The following is an 18413-nucleotide window of genomic DNA, read 5'->3' on the forward strand; positions in this document are numbered from 1 at the left end:
TCTCCAGACGTACTTTTGCTATATATGGAAACCAAATGCTGACTAATCATATAAACCTTATGGTGCCTAAGCGCAGCTGTAATCTGCAGCAGAACACTGTCACAACGGCAAAGGAAAATGTGGAAAACTAAGAAGCTAGCTGTGGTGCTGAGAAAGAGGAGAAAATGGTGATCAAAGGAACTGGAGGTCAGACTAGACAAGAGGGAGAGTTTCTAGCTGGTTAGCTTTTAAGATACAAGTGACATATTTATGACTTATTCTTGTATTACTGAACTTTAACAGTCCAAGTAATGATTATCCATTTTCCAAGTTTATAGAAAAATGATTCTATAGGAGACCTGCTGACTCAGGACAACGGTAATTGGATACAAAAGTTGGAATTTTGGTTTACTGGTTTATAGATAGCACCAGTTGGTAGCGATAGAGCCATTTAGAGACACACTGCGCGTCTTGGTTGGGAACGGACAGAGCTGCCAGCTGAAGAAGGGGAGACGAGAGTTGTAACCTGCCCGCTTGGCCTTATGTTTCAGGCACGACCAGGGACGGGGCACGGACAGAGGCAGATCCGTGGCATCGGCACTCGCGGTGACTGCTGGGGGACAGCACGGCGCGGCAGTGGTCGGGGGCAGCCTGGGCATCACTGCTCGAGTGCCGCTGGGGAATACGGGGACTTTTATTTCTATGGGTATGGTACTCCTTATCCTCTGAAATTACACCATGATATTCTGAAGAAATGGAACCAATTTTCCTTTAAAAGGACAAAACATATGGAATTTGTGCATTCTTAAAGGAACTTCAACTTATGGGAATGGGATTATATTGATCCCCAAACATCAAGATGGAACCGCTTGGAAGCGTTTTTTTAAACTTGCATTCTTGGCTGCTAAGACTTTGTGATGGTGCTTTTACGTTAACAGAAGTTTGTGGAAATACACAAATTCCTTTCACTAATGACTAAACGTCAGGAGAGAATGCATAATATCAATAAATCTACTTAAAAACAGGAGTAACATTCCTGAGTAAATCAGCCTCAAGATAAACCTCTACAATGATACTGTTTTATCTTTAAATCACTTTTTTTGATCAAATCATATTCCTTTAGGATACAGTAGTCATACGGTGAGTGACCACAGCATTTAGGGAAATGACTCTACTGCATGTGTGAAAATCCAGTGGACATCCTGCGCTGTGGTTTGGAAGTTCACGTTATCTTGGTTGTACCAATCATCTGAGGAACATCTCGCCAAGCTGCCACTGCCATGTGGCTGCCTTACATTTGCTTTCCAGGGGCATAATAAAGATACCACCTAAGTCCCAGAAAACTAATACAGATCATTGCTGTTCGTTGCGAAATTTGAGAGTACAGCACTACATAATACAGAGTATCCCCGCCAGCGTTTATTACTGGAGTTCATCAGTCATTTACTGAATCCCCAGTCCAAGCAATGGGAGGAATACAAACTCGAAGAACAGCATCAGTTCTTGCTTTTCACTTATCTTAAAGCGCTCATCAGTATGGCATACCTAATTAATGCTTTCAATAGGTGTTAAAAATTCCTACGCTGTAATGCAGTAAATGCATTATGAACAGGCAAAGGCAAGTGGCTATAGTTCAGAAGCACAAAGGTGAGATAATGGCCTTCCACATCACTGAACTGTCAACCCCATTTAGCACAAAGCATGGCATCTGGAGATTTCAAATCATACAGCCTTTTAAAAATATATAGAATGTTAAATTAAATTACAAACATGGGACAAGTCACCTTTTAGAGGCAGAAATGTAAAACCAAAGCATATGTTCTCCAACTATATATGCTTCAGGATCAGCAATATTTTTGTAACCTCATTAGTTTCTTGACTTGGTTTTAAACACGGAAGGATGGATATACAAATAAGTTACAGGTCCTCCACATGACATCCTCAATTATAAGTCAATCTCTACTAGCAAAATAAAAGAAGAACTCTGGGTTTAACTCTTACAGAGAGTCTGGGAGGTAAAGACAATGAGGAAAAATTTCTGGAAGCTGGTAGGGATGCAAGTTACTCTGTATTTTGAGCTGCGAATCCGAGAGGCATGTGCAAGTATTAACTTTCAAATCTACATTTACAAACAAATCCTGTGGCCTCTACGTGTGCCGAACTCTCACTGACAACCCTAGAAGTCCCACATGGTTAGTGCGCAGAAACGGGCCCACGCTCAGCTACCCTGATCGAGGGCCAGCCGCTGTCTGCGAGCAGTTTATCTGTCTCTGTGTGGCACGGAGCCTAAGCTAATAAACTGCAGTTGGCTCCATGCAGAGCTAGCTCGGGTCTCGGCACCGTGGTCTTGTCACTGCTAGAGCGGGAGAGCACCACACCGAGACCGCTGGGCAGCTCTGCGGGGAGCCAGCCCACGGGTGGCACAGCCAGGGCCGCGGGGACGGTGACAAACCCCACTCCTGAGCATCATCCAGGTAGGTCCGCACGGTGCTTCGGCTCTTCCGCTGCCCTCGACAGCCCGGCTCCCTGACCCCCTGGTAGAGGGAGAGCGGACGGTGCGCGCACCCTCCCCTGCGCTAGAGGCTGCCACCCGTCTGACATATCACTGTCCTTTAGTCACATTACATCACTTTAGAGCACGCGTTCAGCACTTCATGGCGTGCACAATCTTTCACTGATGTGTTATTAAAAGGCTATAACTAGGCCAGCAAAGCTGAATTTTATTTGTCCACTCGTAGCACTGGGGAAGTGGTGCCTGCTGATGACAGTAAACAAACCATCATACCCACAGTTCAAAGTTTTTTTCAGCTACCCACTATATTAGCAGATCAGTTAAAAGTTGCCAATTTAACAAACAGCAGGGTAGTGCTGAAAAGTAGTCATGTCCGAGTATTACATCAGATAGAGCTGGTGTCCCCCTATCCTCTCCTCTTCACCCTCTATCAAAAAGGATTTTCTAGCATGAGGAATATTTGATATGCTTAATGATCAACAACTCATAGTTTTCCTGAGCCCTTATCCAGAGCATCTTTAAGCACATGGTTGCGCATTCTCCTGAGAACCTGCTTCAGCAAGGATGGATTCTCTTTCTTCACAGGCACTGTAAGACTAGCACAAACCGACCACAGTAAAATTTTTTTTTTTTTTTTTTACAAGCCAGATTCTCAGTTTCAGTCACATGTTTCATTGGAGAGAAAGGAAAAGGCATCAGCAAAACTTTGAAATAAAATCATGAAATAGTGAAGCACTGCTTGCAGTTTAGCTTATTGTGCATGAAAGTTTAAACTTTGCTTTCAACCTCGGTTTTCCAAACATGCTGTCATTCACTATAATATGGGTTAAAAATAAGAGAAAGCAAAGATGAAACGTAAATGATTTAAATGCATGCATATGTTCTTTTGTAAAATGCATAATGCATCTGCAAGGTTTTTCCTCATATTTTAGACACAAATCAAGGGGGAAATGGTTCGCTTATGATATAGTGAATTTTTTATTTAACTTCAGTGGTAAAATATACTTCCATGTAAGCGTTTCACTGTATACTGGTTGTTGCTGCTGTTTTGGTTTTGTTTTGGGTTTTGTTTTTTTTTTTTTTTTAAAGCTTAAATAGGAACACCAAACCCAAAAGACTAACAAAAGAATATTGCTTTTCTTCTCCAAATTCTTTCATGGCAACTTTCTGTTTGTTAAAAAATCCACTAGCAACACAACCAACCTTGTAGACGATCTATGATCAATTGCTAAATTTGACATTCAACCAGAAATAAGTTTAGAGGATGTTATGCTTACTTTTAAAATATATTCTAAGTGATGATCAAACAGTATAGCAGACAGTGATTTGCTCAGCATTCATGCTGTAAACAACATCGGTGAATGTCTGAAGAGGTACTTTTTCAATTAATGCAAATTCAGTTAATGGAAATTGTCCTGGGAGCAAAGAGCTAGCAAGGTCCTTACTGCAACAGTAGCTTCTACTGCTTTTTTGTATCAAGGCAAATATACCTATGTACTGTCTCTCTAGAGGCCTCCTTTCCTAGAGTGGTATAATCAGGACTTTTTGCAGGGTCCTAACATTAAAAGAGGCTATGAATTACAGAGTTTCCAGTTCCTGTACTGCATTTCTCACATCAATGGCATCATAACTTGGAGCAAAAGTAACACAAAAAACGACGACAGAGCCGGTTTCCAAAACTAACGCTCAAACCCAACCAGATACTCACGAGCAAGCATTTGGCCTCTGTGCCAAAGCCTAGCAAATTGCATGAATTATCCAGAAATACAGGTGGGTTGTACACAGCCAGGGCCAGCTGCATCTGGGACAACAGCCCAGGCAAGCGAGCGCATGTAGGTCCCACTCTCTCCGAGCAGATGTGAGCTCAAGGGAAAGCAGCTGTGCTGGACGCCCCTATAGGCATGCTACACAGCGCACCCTACGCAAGAGGCACAAATGGTTGCCCGCTGTTGCTGGAGGGAAATATCAGGCAAGAGAGACTTGGCAAGCCTGGGATTTCAGAAGAGGAGGGCCTGCACCCCACTTGACCTGGGGACATGGGATTTTTGATAGGACTATTACAATCACAGAGCTTATAAAATATATTTGGAAAGGCTTTCGTGTTGGTTTTGGGATAGCATACGAAGGCCCCAGGAATCCACTCTGAGGCCTTAAATCTGTGGCCAAACTCCAGCAAAAACCATATGTTAGTCATATTACCACCTTTTTCTTTTCCCTGTTCTTGCTCCATTTTAAAGGACCACGCCCTGCGCAGTAAATGAAAGACAGCCTCAGGGCAATAGAGGCTCATATACCACTTCTCTTATCTGGAGAAATCCTGTGCTAATGATGTGAATAATCCCAAGCCTGCTTTCTGTCATTTACTGACTGTGACCTGCTTGTTTTCACCTTTACAAGGGGAATAGCACCAGAAGGTTTATGTAGGCGAAGCACTTCGCTTTACGTGCTCCCCTTAACACTCTGCGTTGTTTTTGGAAGGAGGCGAGCCCCGGGCAGGCTGTCCCCAGCAGCCAGCAGTGGTCGAGACTGTAAGAGATCTCCTCTTTGCGGAGCCCCCGCAGCTGGAGGCACTGCCAGCGACTCTGTACATGCACACAAGAACTGGCCGAGGAGGAGGAGGATGGTGACAAACAGGGGCTCCTTTCACCCCTGTGCTCCCCTGCCTGGCTCAGCCCACGCGCCGGCTGCTCTCTGCAGCAACTGCTTGCTGGCACCGGCTTTGGCTTTTCGTAGCACTCCACCCATAGCTAGAGTACTAACCGGCACCCAATTTAGCTTTGGTTCTAATAAAAAGTGAAAGTTAAAAGCAATGCAAGCAGCAGATAAAGCACTATTAAAAACCGGCTGGGATCATGCCAGGGATGGAGTCCAAGGCAGGGGGAGGAGCCAAGGCAACTGCAAGCCGATGGGTATTCCACAGTATTGGATAATTAAGAAAAACAAAATATTTTCCATCTGCTTTTTTACCCCTTACGTCATTGAAGCAATAAAAGATATACAAGTAAGTACCAACAGGCTATATTTCAACTTAGGTATAAATATTTATTTCCAGCAGAGAACATCCGTACTTCAGCAAGGAGAAGACAGGGTGAGGAGGCTGTGATTATAACACCCTCAAAGTATTAAACTCCACCTTCAAGTGGATCAAATGCCTGGCTAATTGATCATTCCAAACAGCTCAGTTTTATATGGTGTATACCTAAATGCACACTTCTGCTCACTCATCCATACTACACTCTAACAAACAATAGCTAAAACCTGCTGACTTGGGATTAACAATGGTGAAAATAGGTGCATATGCTGACATTACATTAAGAAAAAACATATGTGAGGACTGATGCTCTTGTTTAAAGCTTTTTCAGTATCGATCCAGATATAGTCTGTGTAAAGAGTTTGTGTAGAGTCTTTCCACCATGAGCAGTGGGTTGGACCAGATGAACTCTGAAATCAGGCACTAAACCTCTGCTGACTTACAAAAGAACAAGTTTTTGTGGGTCTGGAAATATTAAGAGGTGTCAAACATATTATTACATAGTAAAGTATTATCCACAAACCAATATATTATCTGTAGAATGAGGAAATACAAGTGAGAAGAAAATTAGAGATTCATATTGGAAGTCATTTCTGGTGCGACACTGATGGCCAACTCACACGCTGCACGGCTCAGAGCTCAACCAGCAGCTCATCAACTGCATCCTCAGTTTCTCCTTCCTTTTTGTGCAGGGTGTTTTGATTTGAAACACAGCACTATTATCTCACTACTTGGAAAAAAAAAAACAAAAAAAAAAGTCACAAACAAGCCACCACACTTACTTTTAAAAGCTATTTTTGCCACCTAAGGAAGAGTAGAATGAAAAAAAATAGGATTCACTATGAAACTAGGAGACATCGCGTAGCAGCTGCCGCCTCACTTCCAACTGTTCTTGAAAAACCAAACTCAAAAAATATTCTTGGAGACTGCTTCATGCCCAGTTTTATGCCTACGGATTTAATTGCTCTAAAGAGGTGATCACAACCTATAGTATTCAGGTAGTTGCTGTGCCCTAGGGACACAGACATCAAGCCTCTTCGGGTATTTTACAGGCAGGAGGAAGCCGAGAGACAAAAGGAAGAGTCCACAGAGCCCCGAGGACAAGGGCTGGTGTTCTGGAACAGGTCCTGAAAGCAGGGGAGGACAAGCTGTAAGATCTCAAGAGGACCAGAACCAGCAAGCAAACCTGATGATTAAAAACCTAGTGTCTGACAGCGACTACAGTCCAAAGTGGAGGAAATACACTTGAAAAAAGAAATAATGAAGCATATTTAAAGGTTTTTCAAAGCAAACATGGAAAACAGTGAGCAAATACTTTGAAGGATAGCCTAATTTAGTGAAGTGATTAAATAAGAATGTCTCTGTTATAAACTGGAAAACTGTTTCTAAATTAAAGCTTTCCCTGAAATAATACTGACTCTAAAATTCATTTGCAGATGGATGTTCAAATACTCTTCTTTTAACTTGCACATCTAACACCATTTTAAGAACATTTCAAACAGTCTAGATTAATAGGCGAGCTTAGAATATATTACAAACTTAAAAAAAAAAAATCAAGATTTGTAAAACAATTCTTTTAAGCACTGCATAAAAAGAGCAGAAATGTCAAAGAACATGCTTCTTTGCAAATACTGTATGGTGTGTTATTTCTGTGCAATCTATAAAAACACAAGTACAGACACTGAGGCTTCTGGATCTCTTGTAAGTTTAACAGCAGCTAGGAGCTCTTAGATCTCAAGCTATAATAAATATTGTATCCTACAGGAGTCCATCGGGAATCTCAGCTCATGTGTTGTTCCATAGAAGATTGTGGTGTCAGATATGATTAGAATCAACACTTTCCACTTATTCGGAACTTTAAAGCTACCTACGCAGAACATTAGCAACAACTGTTAATGAAAGACAATTAAGGGGTACATACAACGATCTTACATTCAGAATGAGTTTGCGTTAGCCACTGATATACACAACACCTATTGTGCATTTTGGATTTTTTTTTTCCCCCATAAACAAACAGAAGGCGTTTACATGCTTGGACCAGACCACGCTCTAGCACACTGCTCTTTTTCAGCCGACAAACCATTACAGGAACTGAAGGTGGCTTCCCCAACTGAAAGTCCGTATGTAACACTTAAGCAATAAGACACCCCGCTGTCTGCATTAATGGACCACCGGTACATGCGTCAAGTGGGTTCTGCGACATGAGAACAACTGCCTGTGAGCAACAGAGGACTGCACCAGCGACCATTACTGTGGCCCCTGGAGGCCTCACTGCAACTTATCTGCATTATAAAGAAAAACCGCATTACCTTGTATTGGTTATTATGTTGGTTAGGTCACAGTTATGCTTTCACCTAGCTATGACATCGACATGGAAATTGCCAGGTTTCTTGTTTGTCAAAGTTCCCTGTGAACCATCAAAGCCACATCAGCGAGATGAACAAGGTGATCAGCCTCTGCGGGATTAAGCACCTGAGTAACTTAAGCTGCTTAAAGTCAAATTCAACCTAACGCAGCAGCATCTAAAAATTGTTGCCTTTTGATTTGCACTTGCATCTGTGAAACTAACTCACATGCTGCACCTTTTTTTTAGCTGGTGGACATGTATGTGTCAAAGCACAACCATCTTAGAAGAGATTAATTGCTTCAACTACTATGAGCCTCCTCAGCTAAACCAAAGGCAAACTGGGATAAGGAATAAGTCTCCTCTGTCACTACCAGGGTAGCAGCTACCCCACATCACTACGTCATGCTGCGCAGGGTGAGTTCCCATCTCCGGAACCGACAGACCAACCCACCCGCAACCATCATAGAAAGGCAAAAATAAATCGGTATATAATGATCCCGCTGCCTTTCAGTCACTGTTCTCATGCCCTTCCTCTCCAGTATACTTCTCCTGCCTACAGAAAACACCCACCGGTGTTTCAAGACATTAATGCTACTCCATGTATCCCTGCAGCCGAGTCTTTTCCCAAGCCAGGCAATGATCCAGCAGCCAGTGCCCAGTCAGTAGTGTCAGGTCATTTTAATTTCTCTTCACAGCTCCCTAGTCTATAGGGCATAGCTGTTTCTAGATGTAATCATGTATACTGCACTGGCATCTTGGAGCCTGTTGAAGTCAGTTCTGACTTAAGGGTCTCTTCAAAAATCGTCAGATAACATTTTCTCAAATTAGATGAAATAAATCAAGTTGAAAAAAATTCTTCAACATGAGAATTTTGTATTATGCAGCTCATGCGCACACACACATTTAGCAAGACAGACGAATAGGATGGAGAGAGGAAGAGTGCATGCTATTGCACTGAGAAAACAAAAAACCCATATATACCCCACACTCTATTCTAGGAATAATACATAAAATTATTTTCAAATAAGTAACATAATAAGTCTTTTAAATAGATACCATATTAACAGAATTTGCTTAGAAGTTATTCCAGGAAAGCACCATAACTTAATCTCATTTAAATTTAGGCTGACAGAATGTAGAAGTACAAAAGCAGCAGTGCTGAGTACGTGTTTTTGCTGTTACGAAACAGGTGATGCCCTCTAAGAACAGCTTGTTGTATGACCATTATTAAAACCTCTCAATTGCTGCGAAGAATAGACCAAGCACCAAATCTCTTCCTTGGCTTCAAAGCTCAGCATTATACTCGGAGGATCTGAGTGCAATCTCTATCTGCAACAACAAACTACCTTTATACCATCCAGGTAATTACAGGTTCAGGTCAAGGACTCCAGACCATATTGATTGCATCTCTCTGCAACAAGGAGCCTCCAGCGCTGGCCGGCTCCACTCAAGCAGGGCAGCTCAAGCATCCGTGACGCCAGGACTCTCCGGGCCCTACCAGCACCCGTAATGGGAAACCAGCGACCGCTCAGGCCTGTCAGTTATTGCCTGTGGCAATAAGGACAGCCTGGGAATTCATAATGTTGGTGACTTCATCTGCCAGCTGCATTCACACATCTTTACTACCTGAATAACTGATCTCCACTACTCCGAGGCAGCACTTTCTGGTGTACAGCATTTGGGAATAAATATTTGATCGCGCATACAACAGAAAAGAGCTCAGATGGTTTAAGGTGTGACAGCAGAAGTGTTTATTAAATTCCAAGTGAGAGCATTGCTGGACAGTAAAAATTTGTCCCATGGTCCCTATCTCACAGGTGTGGTGACGAACAATAAAAGATCCTTCACAGGCAGAGGGGAGGGAGGGAGGGGAGGCAAACTCCATCCCCCACAAAACCCAAGTCAATTCTTCTGTTCATTAAACCCTCTGCAGGCAACAAGCTATCTGTCCATGACCAGCCAGTCGCGCACACAAAAAAAGGGAAGTACTAAATTACAGGCCAGTTTTAAGTGGGCATTGATTGAAGTAACCAGAAGAGAGCTTAGTATTGTCAGAGTTTCATACAACAGTAATAAACAATCTTCATTAAAAAATGATGCGTGCATCCCTAAGAAGCACAGCACATGCCAGGTTTTAGAAAAGAACATAAAGGTTCTCCTGCCCCAAGAGAAAATGCTCAGGATCTTTTTCTTCTGCAATTTAATTTTGTTCATTAAAATCCTTCCCACTCTAACTTCTGTATTTGTCCTAAGCAAGAAAGAAACGGAGATCTCCAAGTAGGAAAGGAAAAGGCTGATGCAAAACAGAGACCAGACAACTTCTTTGTCAACGCTTTCCTACTCTGCTGACAATGCAACCAAATCATTACTTGACTGATGGATAAGTGTCAAAAACCTCTTTGTATGAGGGAATAAACAAGCCTTTTCATAAACACACACAGATGCACAAACTTTTTTTTTTTTTTTAAGTGAGCAGGATTGAATTAACAGCTATGACTGAGCATACTTCAGTACCTGAGCCCTTCAACACATTTGTTACAGTTTAAGGGAAACACTTGCCCTTACAGACTCAATGCAGCTGTGCGAGCAAATTTACTGTGATCAGGAACTGCTGCAAAAATCCCTTCTCTAGAGGCTTTCCATTTCTGAAAGTTCAGAGCTGTGGTTCCGTACAGATATCCTAACCTTCCTACACCCTTTAATTTTTACATTATTTATAAGTAATAGAGTTCTCTCAGGTTTGATATTCAGGTATGTAACATACATGACATGCATCATTCATCCACAGGTTATAGTATAAAAATTCAGAAAGGTACTTGGAAACGTTCAATTACATGTTTAGCCTATGTTTATATTTTCTAGATTAGTCGCCATCATTCTGTAGACATCCTCGGCTAGCCAGAAATCATATCTAAATCTAGTCACATCAAAGGAACAAACAGTATTCCATGTATACAGGTAACGTAAAGTTTCCGAGTCGTGCCTGTAGAGTGGTCTGAAATAGAGCCGCTCATTCTGCAAGAACTGTTTTTCTTGTCACGCTACAGATTTCTGTCTCAGGTTTAGTTGTGTAAAGGGTGTTACCTTCAGCTGCAGCATCTCCTGCAGACAGGGCATTTGCAACGTTTCTCTTCCATTCCTGGTGCCTAATAAAGTCTTAAATGTAACCTGACTTACTAAGACTTACCCCACCTTTGTTAAACCCAATGCAACCAGCCAGTAGCCTCAGCACTTCTTTGGAAAGGATGGACACACAGACACACGAGCACACACGCCTGCTTGCTACACACAGGGTGCACTTACTATGTGTACGGTAGTGGTTCTTTTGCTGCATTATTATGAAAGGCTTCCTGCTTTAGACAGCTTTAAACTCAGTGTTGTCCCTTTAACATTTCTAACTGCCGATCTGGAATAGCATCTGGAATTACAGTGCATTTAATCCTTGAGGGTATATTCTCTCTATGATGCGTATGACTAAAATGTGTGCATTGAGGGACAGACGTCCAGTAGCTTTAGGTGACTACATTTCTGCAAACTTTTCTTAAAGATTCAATTTAAAAACAAACCAAACCCAACCAAAAACCCCACATAAACCAGAGAACATCTTAGCAGAATTTTAAGATAACCATATTGAAATACACTTTTTAAAATTTAATTTTTTAAATTTTTTTTAATTTATCCAAATAATCTTTACAGATACAGCCATCTACCTTGAAAATGCCATTGCAAATTTTCATGATTGATTTTCACGTTATTAGAGTTTTGTACTTTTTAAATGAAGAGTTTTGCAAATGATCTTGTGAGAGAATATCGGCATTAGCATACCACAGTTTTACAGACAAGTGAAAATCACGATTAAAAAAATTACACAAATTTCAGAGTTGTCACCAAGGGGGGAGAAGGAAAAAAGCTATCAAGAATGGCTGAGGAATAACAGGAGATGATAAACATGTACTTGAAATCTTTTGATAGGAAGAAAAAGTGATGGAGTTAGATAAGAAGAGGCGCCACGCTGGTTGCATCTCTAAGCAACAGGCAATCAAACAGTCAGATAAGCATCTTCATAAAGTGCAACAGACTCGAATGCATGGGTCATAACTGAAGAATCACTTCCTGGTTCAGCTTAGGTAGTAAAAATTTATGACCTACTTAAAAAAAAAAAAAATCCTTCAAACCTAAAAACGTATTTTCCAATAAATTTGTTTTCCATAAAGAATGTAAGCCATTTAGGGCATGCCTTGGTAACAGCAGGAAATGAGAATACTTACAGTAGTGGACTATAACAAAAACCGCAATGTCGTACATGGACAGCATTTAAAATGAAACGTTTAGATTCAGAGCTGAGCTTAATGTAATTTTCTGCACATCTCAAAGGTGGGAAGAAAAGAAAGTAACCATAAAATACTCTTCTTCCCTTTGCTGGGCGCTGTTACAAGAATAGCACGGGATCTCAAAAAACAGTGCATGTTTTTTTCTCGTGTCTCCTTTACTCTGTAGCAGAATTCACACCCCTGTACCATCACACGTAATCTGCCATATCTACCCTAAATTTGGACCAGTAATTTCTGCATGGGAAAGGACGAGGATCAGGCAATATGAAAACTGCAAATAGATGGTAAAGTCCCAGAATCAAAAATCAATTCAAATCCAAACTGTCTGGCAGTGAAGTTAAATAAAATACTGCTATCAGCACGTCCCTAACAAAATCCATGTATTGTTTATAAGAAACTTATGAAGTGTTATAACAAAACTGAGTCACTGCTGTACAGTGAATATATTTTCAGTGTCATAACAATGTATACGATTGACTTTGGCAATTTTAATATGGACACACATGTTAAAGGCATTACCAATAGAGCTTCATCACATTCACATGAGCCATTTCATATTAAGGCCCAATCCACACTTCAGGAACGGTTGTTTAGCACAGAAGAGGTACGGTCCTATGTGGTTCATTGTTTCTATTGTAGATGGAATAACACAGTTCTAGAAAGCGTTATGGCTGCAGAATGGTATATTTCTGAATTAATACACACCCCTGCTATAGGTAACGGCACTGCTCTGTTCATACACAAGAGGACACCCCACCCCAATAATCTGATAACCCAGATATCTCTATCTGTATCAGCTGGCACAGTCATGTTGATAGCAAAGAACAGCTATGCCATTAATCACTCTGAGCCTGAAGTGTCAGATATACAGACAGAAGCACTCCCATGATTCACGCTTGTAACCTTTTAGGGGTAATAGGCATAGATGAACAAGTCCAAAAAAAAAAAAATCATAACTGATGCATTTATGTTTTCTTCTGTATCAAACAATTATTTTGAAAATTACTTTGCCATGTACTAAAACAAATAAAATTCCCTTTAAATAACCAGCATCAGATGTTTGTCTAAGCTCCATGTGAATTAATTTGACAAGTTTTAAATATTTGAAAATAGAATTTATAATGACAATCCTCAATACTCAAAGTAAATTTAGTTATTACTGAACTCAGTTATAAACACATCTAAGAAATATCCTGTAATACCCAAATAAATTCATTTGGCAAACAATACAATATCTTGTACTCAGACTTTATATCAATAGCAGAGCCTGGAACAGGAGCTTTTATTTTAACTCTCTTTAAAACAACCTTCAGAAACCAGTTTCTGTATGTGTTACCGTCTCTTTTTACAGTTTAACCTCAATCCAATCAGCAGTCTCCAGGGATTTTCAAATCGCTAAAGATTAAAATCCTCTCCGACTTGACTGTTTGACTAATGCTGTGTGTTTAATAATTCTACTTGTGAGAGATTTTATTTGACAAAATCCTGCTGTGTGGACCCTTCAGACGCTATACAGCTGTACTACAATATAAAGCTCTGCTGTCCTTGTTTCTTTATACAGACTATACCCCACCACTGAGAAAAAAAGAAGAAAACTTTATAGTACATATATTACTATGTTGATATTAACATAACCACTGTAGTATTAAATTTACTCACTCTTTTAGAGCAGAGTAGTGAAAATGTGCCTATTACACAAACATTAGATAAACTATCCTGTTGTCTTGACTGTTCACAGAAATCAATTACGTTTATGATTACATTTCAATGAAAGCTATTTTATAAATGAGATGGAACCGTAATATTCTATGCTTTAGGCCTTCATTAATAAAAGCATTTCAGTGTTAGCATTTGCAAATGTTCTGCTTTTTAGTTTAGGCAATTTTTAGCATTCTATAGCTCATGTTAAACTTAATGTAAACATTGCATTCGTATCTTACCACAATTCTGTGACTTCAGATTTGAATGGTCAGAGGAAAAACAGTCATCATTATGACAGCTATCAGTTAAGTATTTGTATAAGACAGCACTTACCCTATTGTGCAGCTGAAAATCATGATATCCTTTTAAGTATATAGCAATGGTTAGTAAACACGTTACCAGACAAAAAAAGACGAGATTGATGAATGCCATGAATATCAAAGAAAACATGAAATCAACATGTTTCTACCTGAGGTAGCATCAATCACTGTTGAAACTCCTCTGCGATCAGAAACTGGACGTGATGACCCCGGCATGCTAACAGGTTCTGAGCGAACTGGCTGAATCCTAAATAATAAGTTATAGTTACCACCTGTGTCAAAATCATTGCTCAGGAGGGCTGTAAGTATAGCACAAACCTGAATCAGCTGAACCAATTAAGCAACTATTTATTTTTAAATCAGCCAACTGTTGAAAACTTTTGTTTTCCTTTGCTTTGTAGAGCCAAGATCTGGATAATCCATCCAGAGACAGATTGAGACTCTATACAAAGTGAGTATCCCCAAACTATGTCTCAGACATGAGCTCTCAGAAAGGCTCAAAGGAAAGAGCTCACCCTGCCCAACCTGGTTCAAAAGCCTCTATTGCCCTCCTGAACAGCAGCACTTTCTTTGACAGTTTAGGAGAAAAGACACATTTGTAATTGTCTATCCTTTTGTAACATATATCTATATTAATTTTTTAAAAATTTCTGCTTTCTTTCTGCATATGTACACATATATACAATAAAAAAATATATTTGACAGCTATATCCTTACTTGTGGGAGTAATTACATGCAAGGAGAAATCCCTCATTTCAAAACCATGTATTTTCAGTTCAAGGACAATCTGCCCAGTTTTAATGGGATTAGTCATATTATCCATCTCTCTTGTTTTACTCATAAGAGTTTCAGACAGAGTCCCAAACAATCCAAGTCCATACCACAGACCTTTGGACTTCAGATCACATGCAGAGTCAGAAGCATGGAAACTCGTTAAATCTGGAGAGTTACCGGACAGGACCCAGAAACACATGGTGCATAAAGCACTTGTACAAAATCACTAGCTATCAGTAAATATAAACCTACATTTACCTTCGCTCTCCTTCCTTCCCTAGGCACACCCCCTGCCCCCAATTCCAAATCAATGTCCAAAACCAGATGAATTAAATACATGAAAAAGAATTACAAGGAAGGAAGCAAAGGAAGGGGAAAAAAAAAAAACAAAACAGGGAGGGGAAAAAAAATTCCAGAAGTTCACTTACTGTTCCAACACACTGACTGCTTCATGGTCAGCATCTAAATCTATGGCATAAAGCTCCCACTCATGTCTGAGAAAATGAATTTGTTAAGCAATGCGGAAATGTGAAAGCCAAGACAACGCTGAGCAAGGCCACCAGACTTTGTACTGTGTTTCACTGTCATTTACCCAAGAAGGGGCAGCAGAAAGGAATCTAAGCTGCTTGGCCTGCATGAATTTTTATCATTGTCAAGTCACACGCTGATCTAAGACATTCATCTGGACAAGCTTGATGAAAACTATTACACGTTCTACACAGATGGCCTCATTTAAGCATGAGGCAAATTATTCACACAACAAATGTGAAACAGCTTGGAAACTGATTTTATTTTTACCTGAGACTATTGAGATCAAGATCATCTGTATCAAAGTCCAGAAGAGGCTGCGGAGTGTCACTTGGACCGTGCGACTGCAGCACTGAAGAACTGGATGAAATGACGGTAGTTTGGCCTGAGGGATGGATTGTTTTGAACTGGAACTGCGGGCCCATCCACAGGCGCCGATGAGGCCCGGTGTGAGTCACTATTTCGACCTGTGGGAAGATGGGAAAATGCTTAACAAAAAACTGCAATATATCGAATGATTCCTTCGATACACCGAACCCCCAGAATCCTGCTGTTCTCAAGCAAAGAGAGGGCTTTCTGCCATCAGTTCAGAGGAACACTGAACATGGGAAAATTCGGAACGCCTTTGCTAGAGAGCGAAGCTCTTGCCAAAGCCAAGAGCTGCTTGCGGAGCCTTGAAAGCCCTTGAACCACCAGCTTGAGGACCCCACTTCTTAAACTGTTCTGAAGACCAACACTCCATCCTGGCTATCACTTCACCTGATCCTGTTTCATTCCTCCCCTTGCCATTATGAAATACACACTGTAACTCAAACGCTAAAAAGCCACCTTGCGGTGTAACAAACAGGGGAACGCGTTTCCATCTGCATCTACATGGAGCAGACAGAGGAACTGAAAGCCTACCTCTCCCAGATAACCTCAATCCTAACCAGGTCAAGGGATGCACTTTTTAAAAGCAAGCTGTTACAGCTTTGTTACGGCTGCTTTCTAAAAGTTCACACATTAAACAGCGCTGCTTCACATGTATATAGCGCGAACTGCATTTCAAATCAAAGCTCATAATTACTGTTGGCATATCTGAGGATACCGCTGGCAGAGACCGTCTTGCTGGAAAGCACCAAGATTTGTAGCAGAGAGCAACGTGAAGTGTGCTGCGAGACACTCAACAGCCCAGGCCACGCTCGTTACCACGCAGATGTAATATAAACATATATGTGCAACACATGGAGTTTAGAAGGGCAGCTACACACACACACACACATATATATTCATTTAACCAAAATTCCAACAATTAAAATAGAAGGGTGTTTGCTTGCAATGAACAACGGCATATACATTAAATAATAGGTGTATATGAGATATGCATCTGTATGTACGTTTTTGTGCAGAAATACACACAGACACAGAAGCTTCTCAGTTCCATGCCTACTTCCAGAAGGCACAGAGAACACAGACGGTGTGTCTAACAAACAATAATTTCAAATAGTCAGATTTTCCTCTAGGTATTGACTCCCAATGAGAGTCTAAAGATGAACTTTCGAAAAATAAGTTATTTCAGTAAATGAAGCATCCAAAATATTTTAAAAATGTCTTTTCACACTGATAACTATAAATCTGATGAGTATCAATTCTGGCAAGCTCTTAAGTAAGCCAACTATAGGAATGCAAACAATCATGAAAATTTAAGATGGTAACATTGTTAGAAATGTATATGATCAGGAAAATTTGGCCTTGTAAATAAAAGGGTACACAAAGCATAAGTCTTCTGTAATACAATTTCAAAAGTCAAAAAGAGCCTTTAAGGATCAGAAAAAGGAAATACGAAATGCAAATATTAAGCTCTGGTGAACTCATACTTTTAAGATGACAAAAATAGACTATTAAATTCCTATCAATTTCTGCTAAAACAATGATCAGCTTCACAGCAAAAATGCAATCTAGCGAGGAAATTACTGAAAATATATTTTTGTGTATATATATATGACACAGACGTGTACTAGTAGCAATCCTTAACTCTTTAAGAAGCAACTTTAAACACTGGATAAGGTTGTTCTAAGTTCTCTGCTAACGCAAGACGACAAACGCACAGCCTATTTAGCGCTATTTCCATCTTTGCATTTATCTTCGCGTAACTCAGACTGACTGTAGACATTTCTGAGGCAAGTAGCTTTTATGTAGCAGTGTAAATTAGGCCACAGATAAAGTAATCTGTATATTTTAAGCTTGAAACCATCAGTGTCACAGAGCCGAGAGGTAAACAGATGCCTTTGCAATTTTACTGAGGCTACGGCCAGATGTTCCTATTCACTCTCCTGTTGTGTGCAGGACAAACATATTGTATCTACTTCACACTGACAGCACACATTACCCACTGTTCTAATTGAAAAGTTGAAGTGAAGGGCAGTGTTTTTTCACTGCATGCTGTTACTGTTGATAACAACACTTTAATTTTGAAAAACATACTTGCACTTTAGGCTTAATCTAAAGTGGCTTGCTTAGAGAATGCTAGCATCTTCATGCTCAAAAGAACTATCATCACTCTTTTCACTTAGCAAAAATTAACCATTCCAGAAGCATTCTCTGAATTTTCTGTGTTCCGTGGCATCACTTGGGATTTTTTTTTTCTTTTCTTATAAATACATTTACTCTTCTAGAGGGATAGCTGTGAGGAAGTTCAAGCAGTCTTAAGTTCCTTTGGCATTTTTTATCTTCCAAGAATTAGTAATAAACCAATCCCTATAATGCAGGTTTACCTTACTCTCTTTTGCCCGAGGTTGCCCACTATACCAGAAAGTCACCAGAACAGCAGAATAAGCTAAACTATCCAAACAGTACTGGAGAGGATAGGTGGAAAACCACAGGTGAAATCTTGGCCCCAGTGAGCTTCTAA

At 40.4% G+C, this 18413-nt stretch overlaps 1 protein-coding gene across 21 annotated transcripts in view; it reads right to left on the bottom strand.

Moving 5' to 3' along the window:
- The window catches only part of BCAS3 (BCAS3 microtubule associated cell migration factor), a 373805-nt gene that overhangs the window by 181670 nt on the left and 173722 nt on the right, over positions 1-18413 (bottom strand). For 19 of the 21 annotated variants that reach the window (XR_015703602.1, XM_087752408.1, XM_087752414.1 and 16 more), the window contains 2 exons: positions 15794-15990; positions 14371-14468 (listed from right to left, as the gene is read on the bottom strand). Coding sequence is in view for 20 of the 21 variants with exons in the window: in XM_087752408.1 (XP_087608534.1) it covers positions 14371-14468; positions 15794-15990 (295 nt within the window). In the remaining variant the exon portion in view is untranslated. Of the gene's footprint in view, positions 1-5442; positions 6253-14370; positions 14469-15793; positions 15991-18413 lie in introns of those variants that run through there. The other 2 variants (XM_087752422.1, XM_087752420.1) reach the window with 2 other exon arrangements.

The sequence above is a fragment of the Nipponia nippon genome, unplaced genomic scaffold, assembly GCF_047370975.1.
Source record: "Nipponia nippon isolate SJK-2023a ecotype South Korea unplaced genomic scaffold, ASM4737097v1 scaffold_15, whole genome shotgun sequence".
NCBI classification, from domain to species: Eukaryota; Metazoa; Chordata; class Aves; order Pelecaniformes; family Threskiornithidae; genus Nipponia; species Nipponia nippon.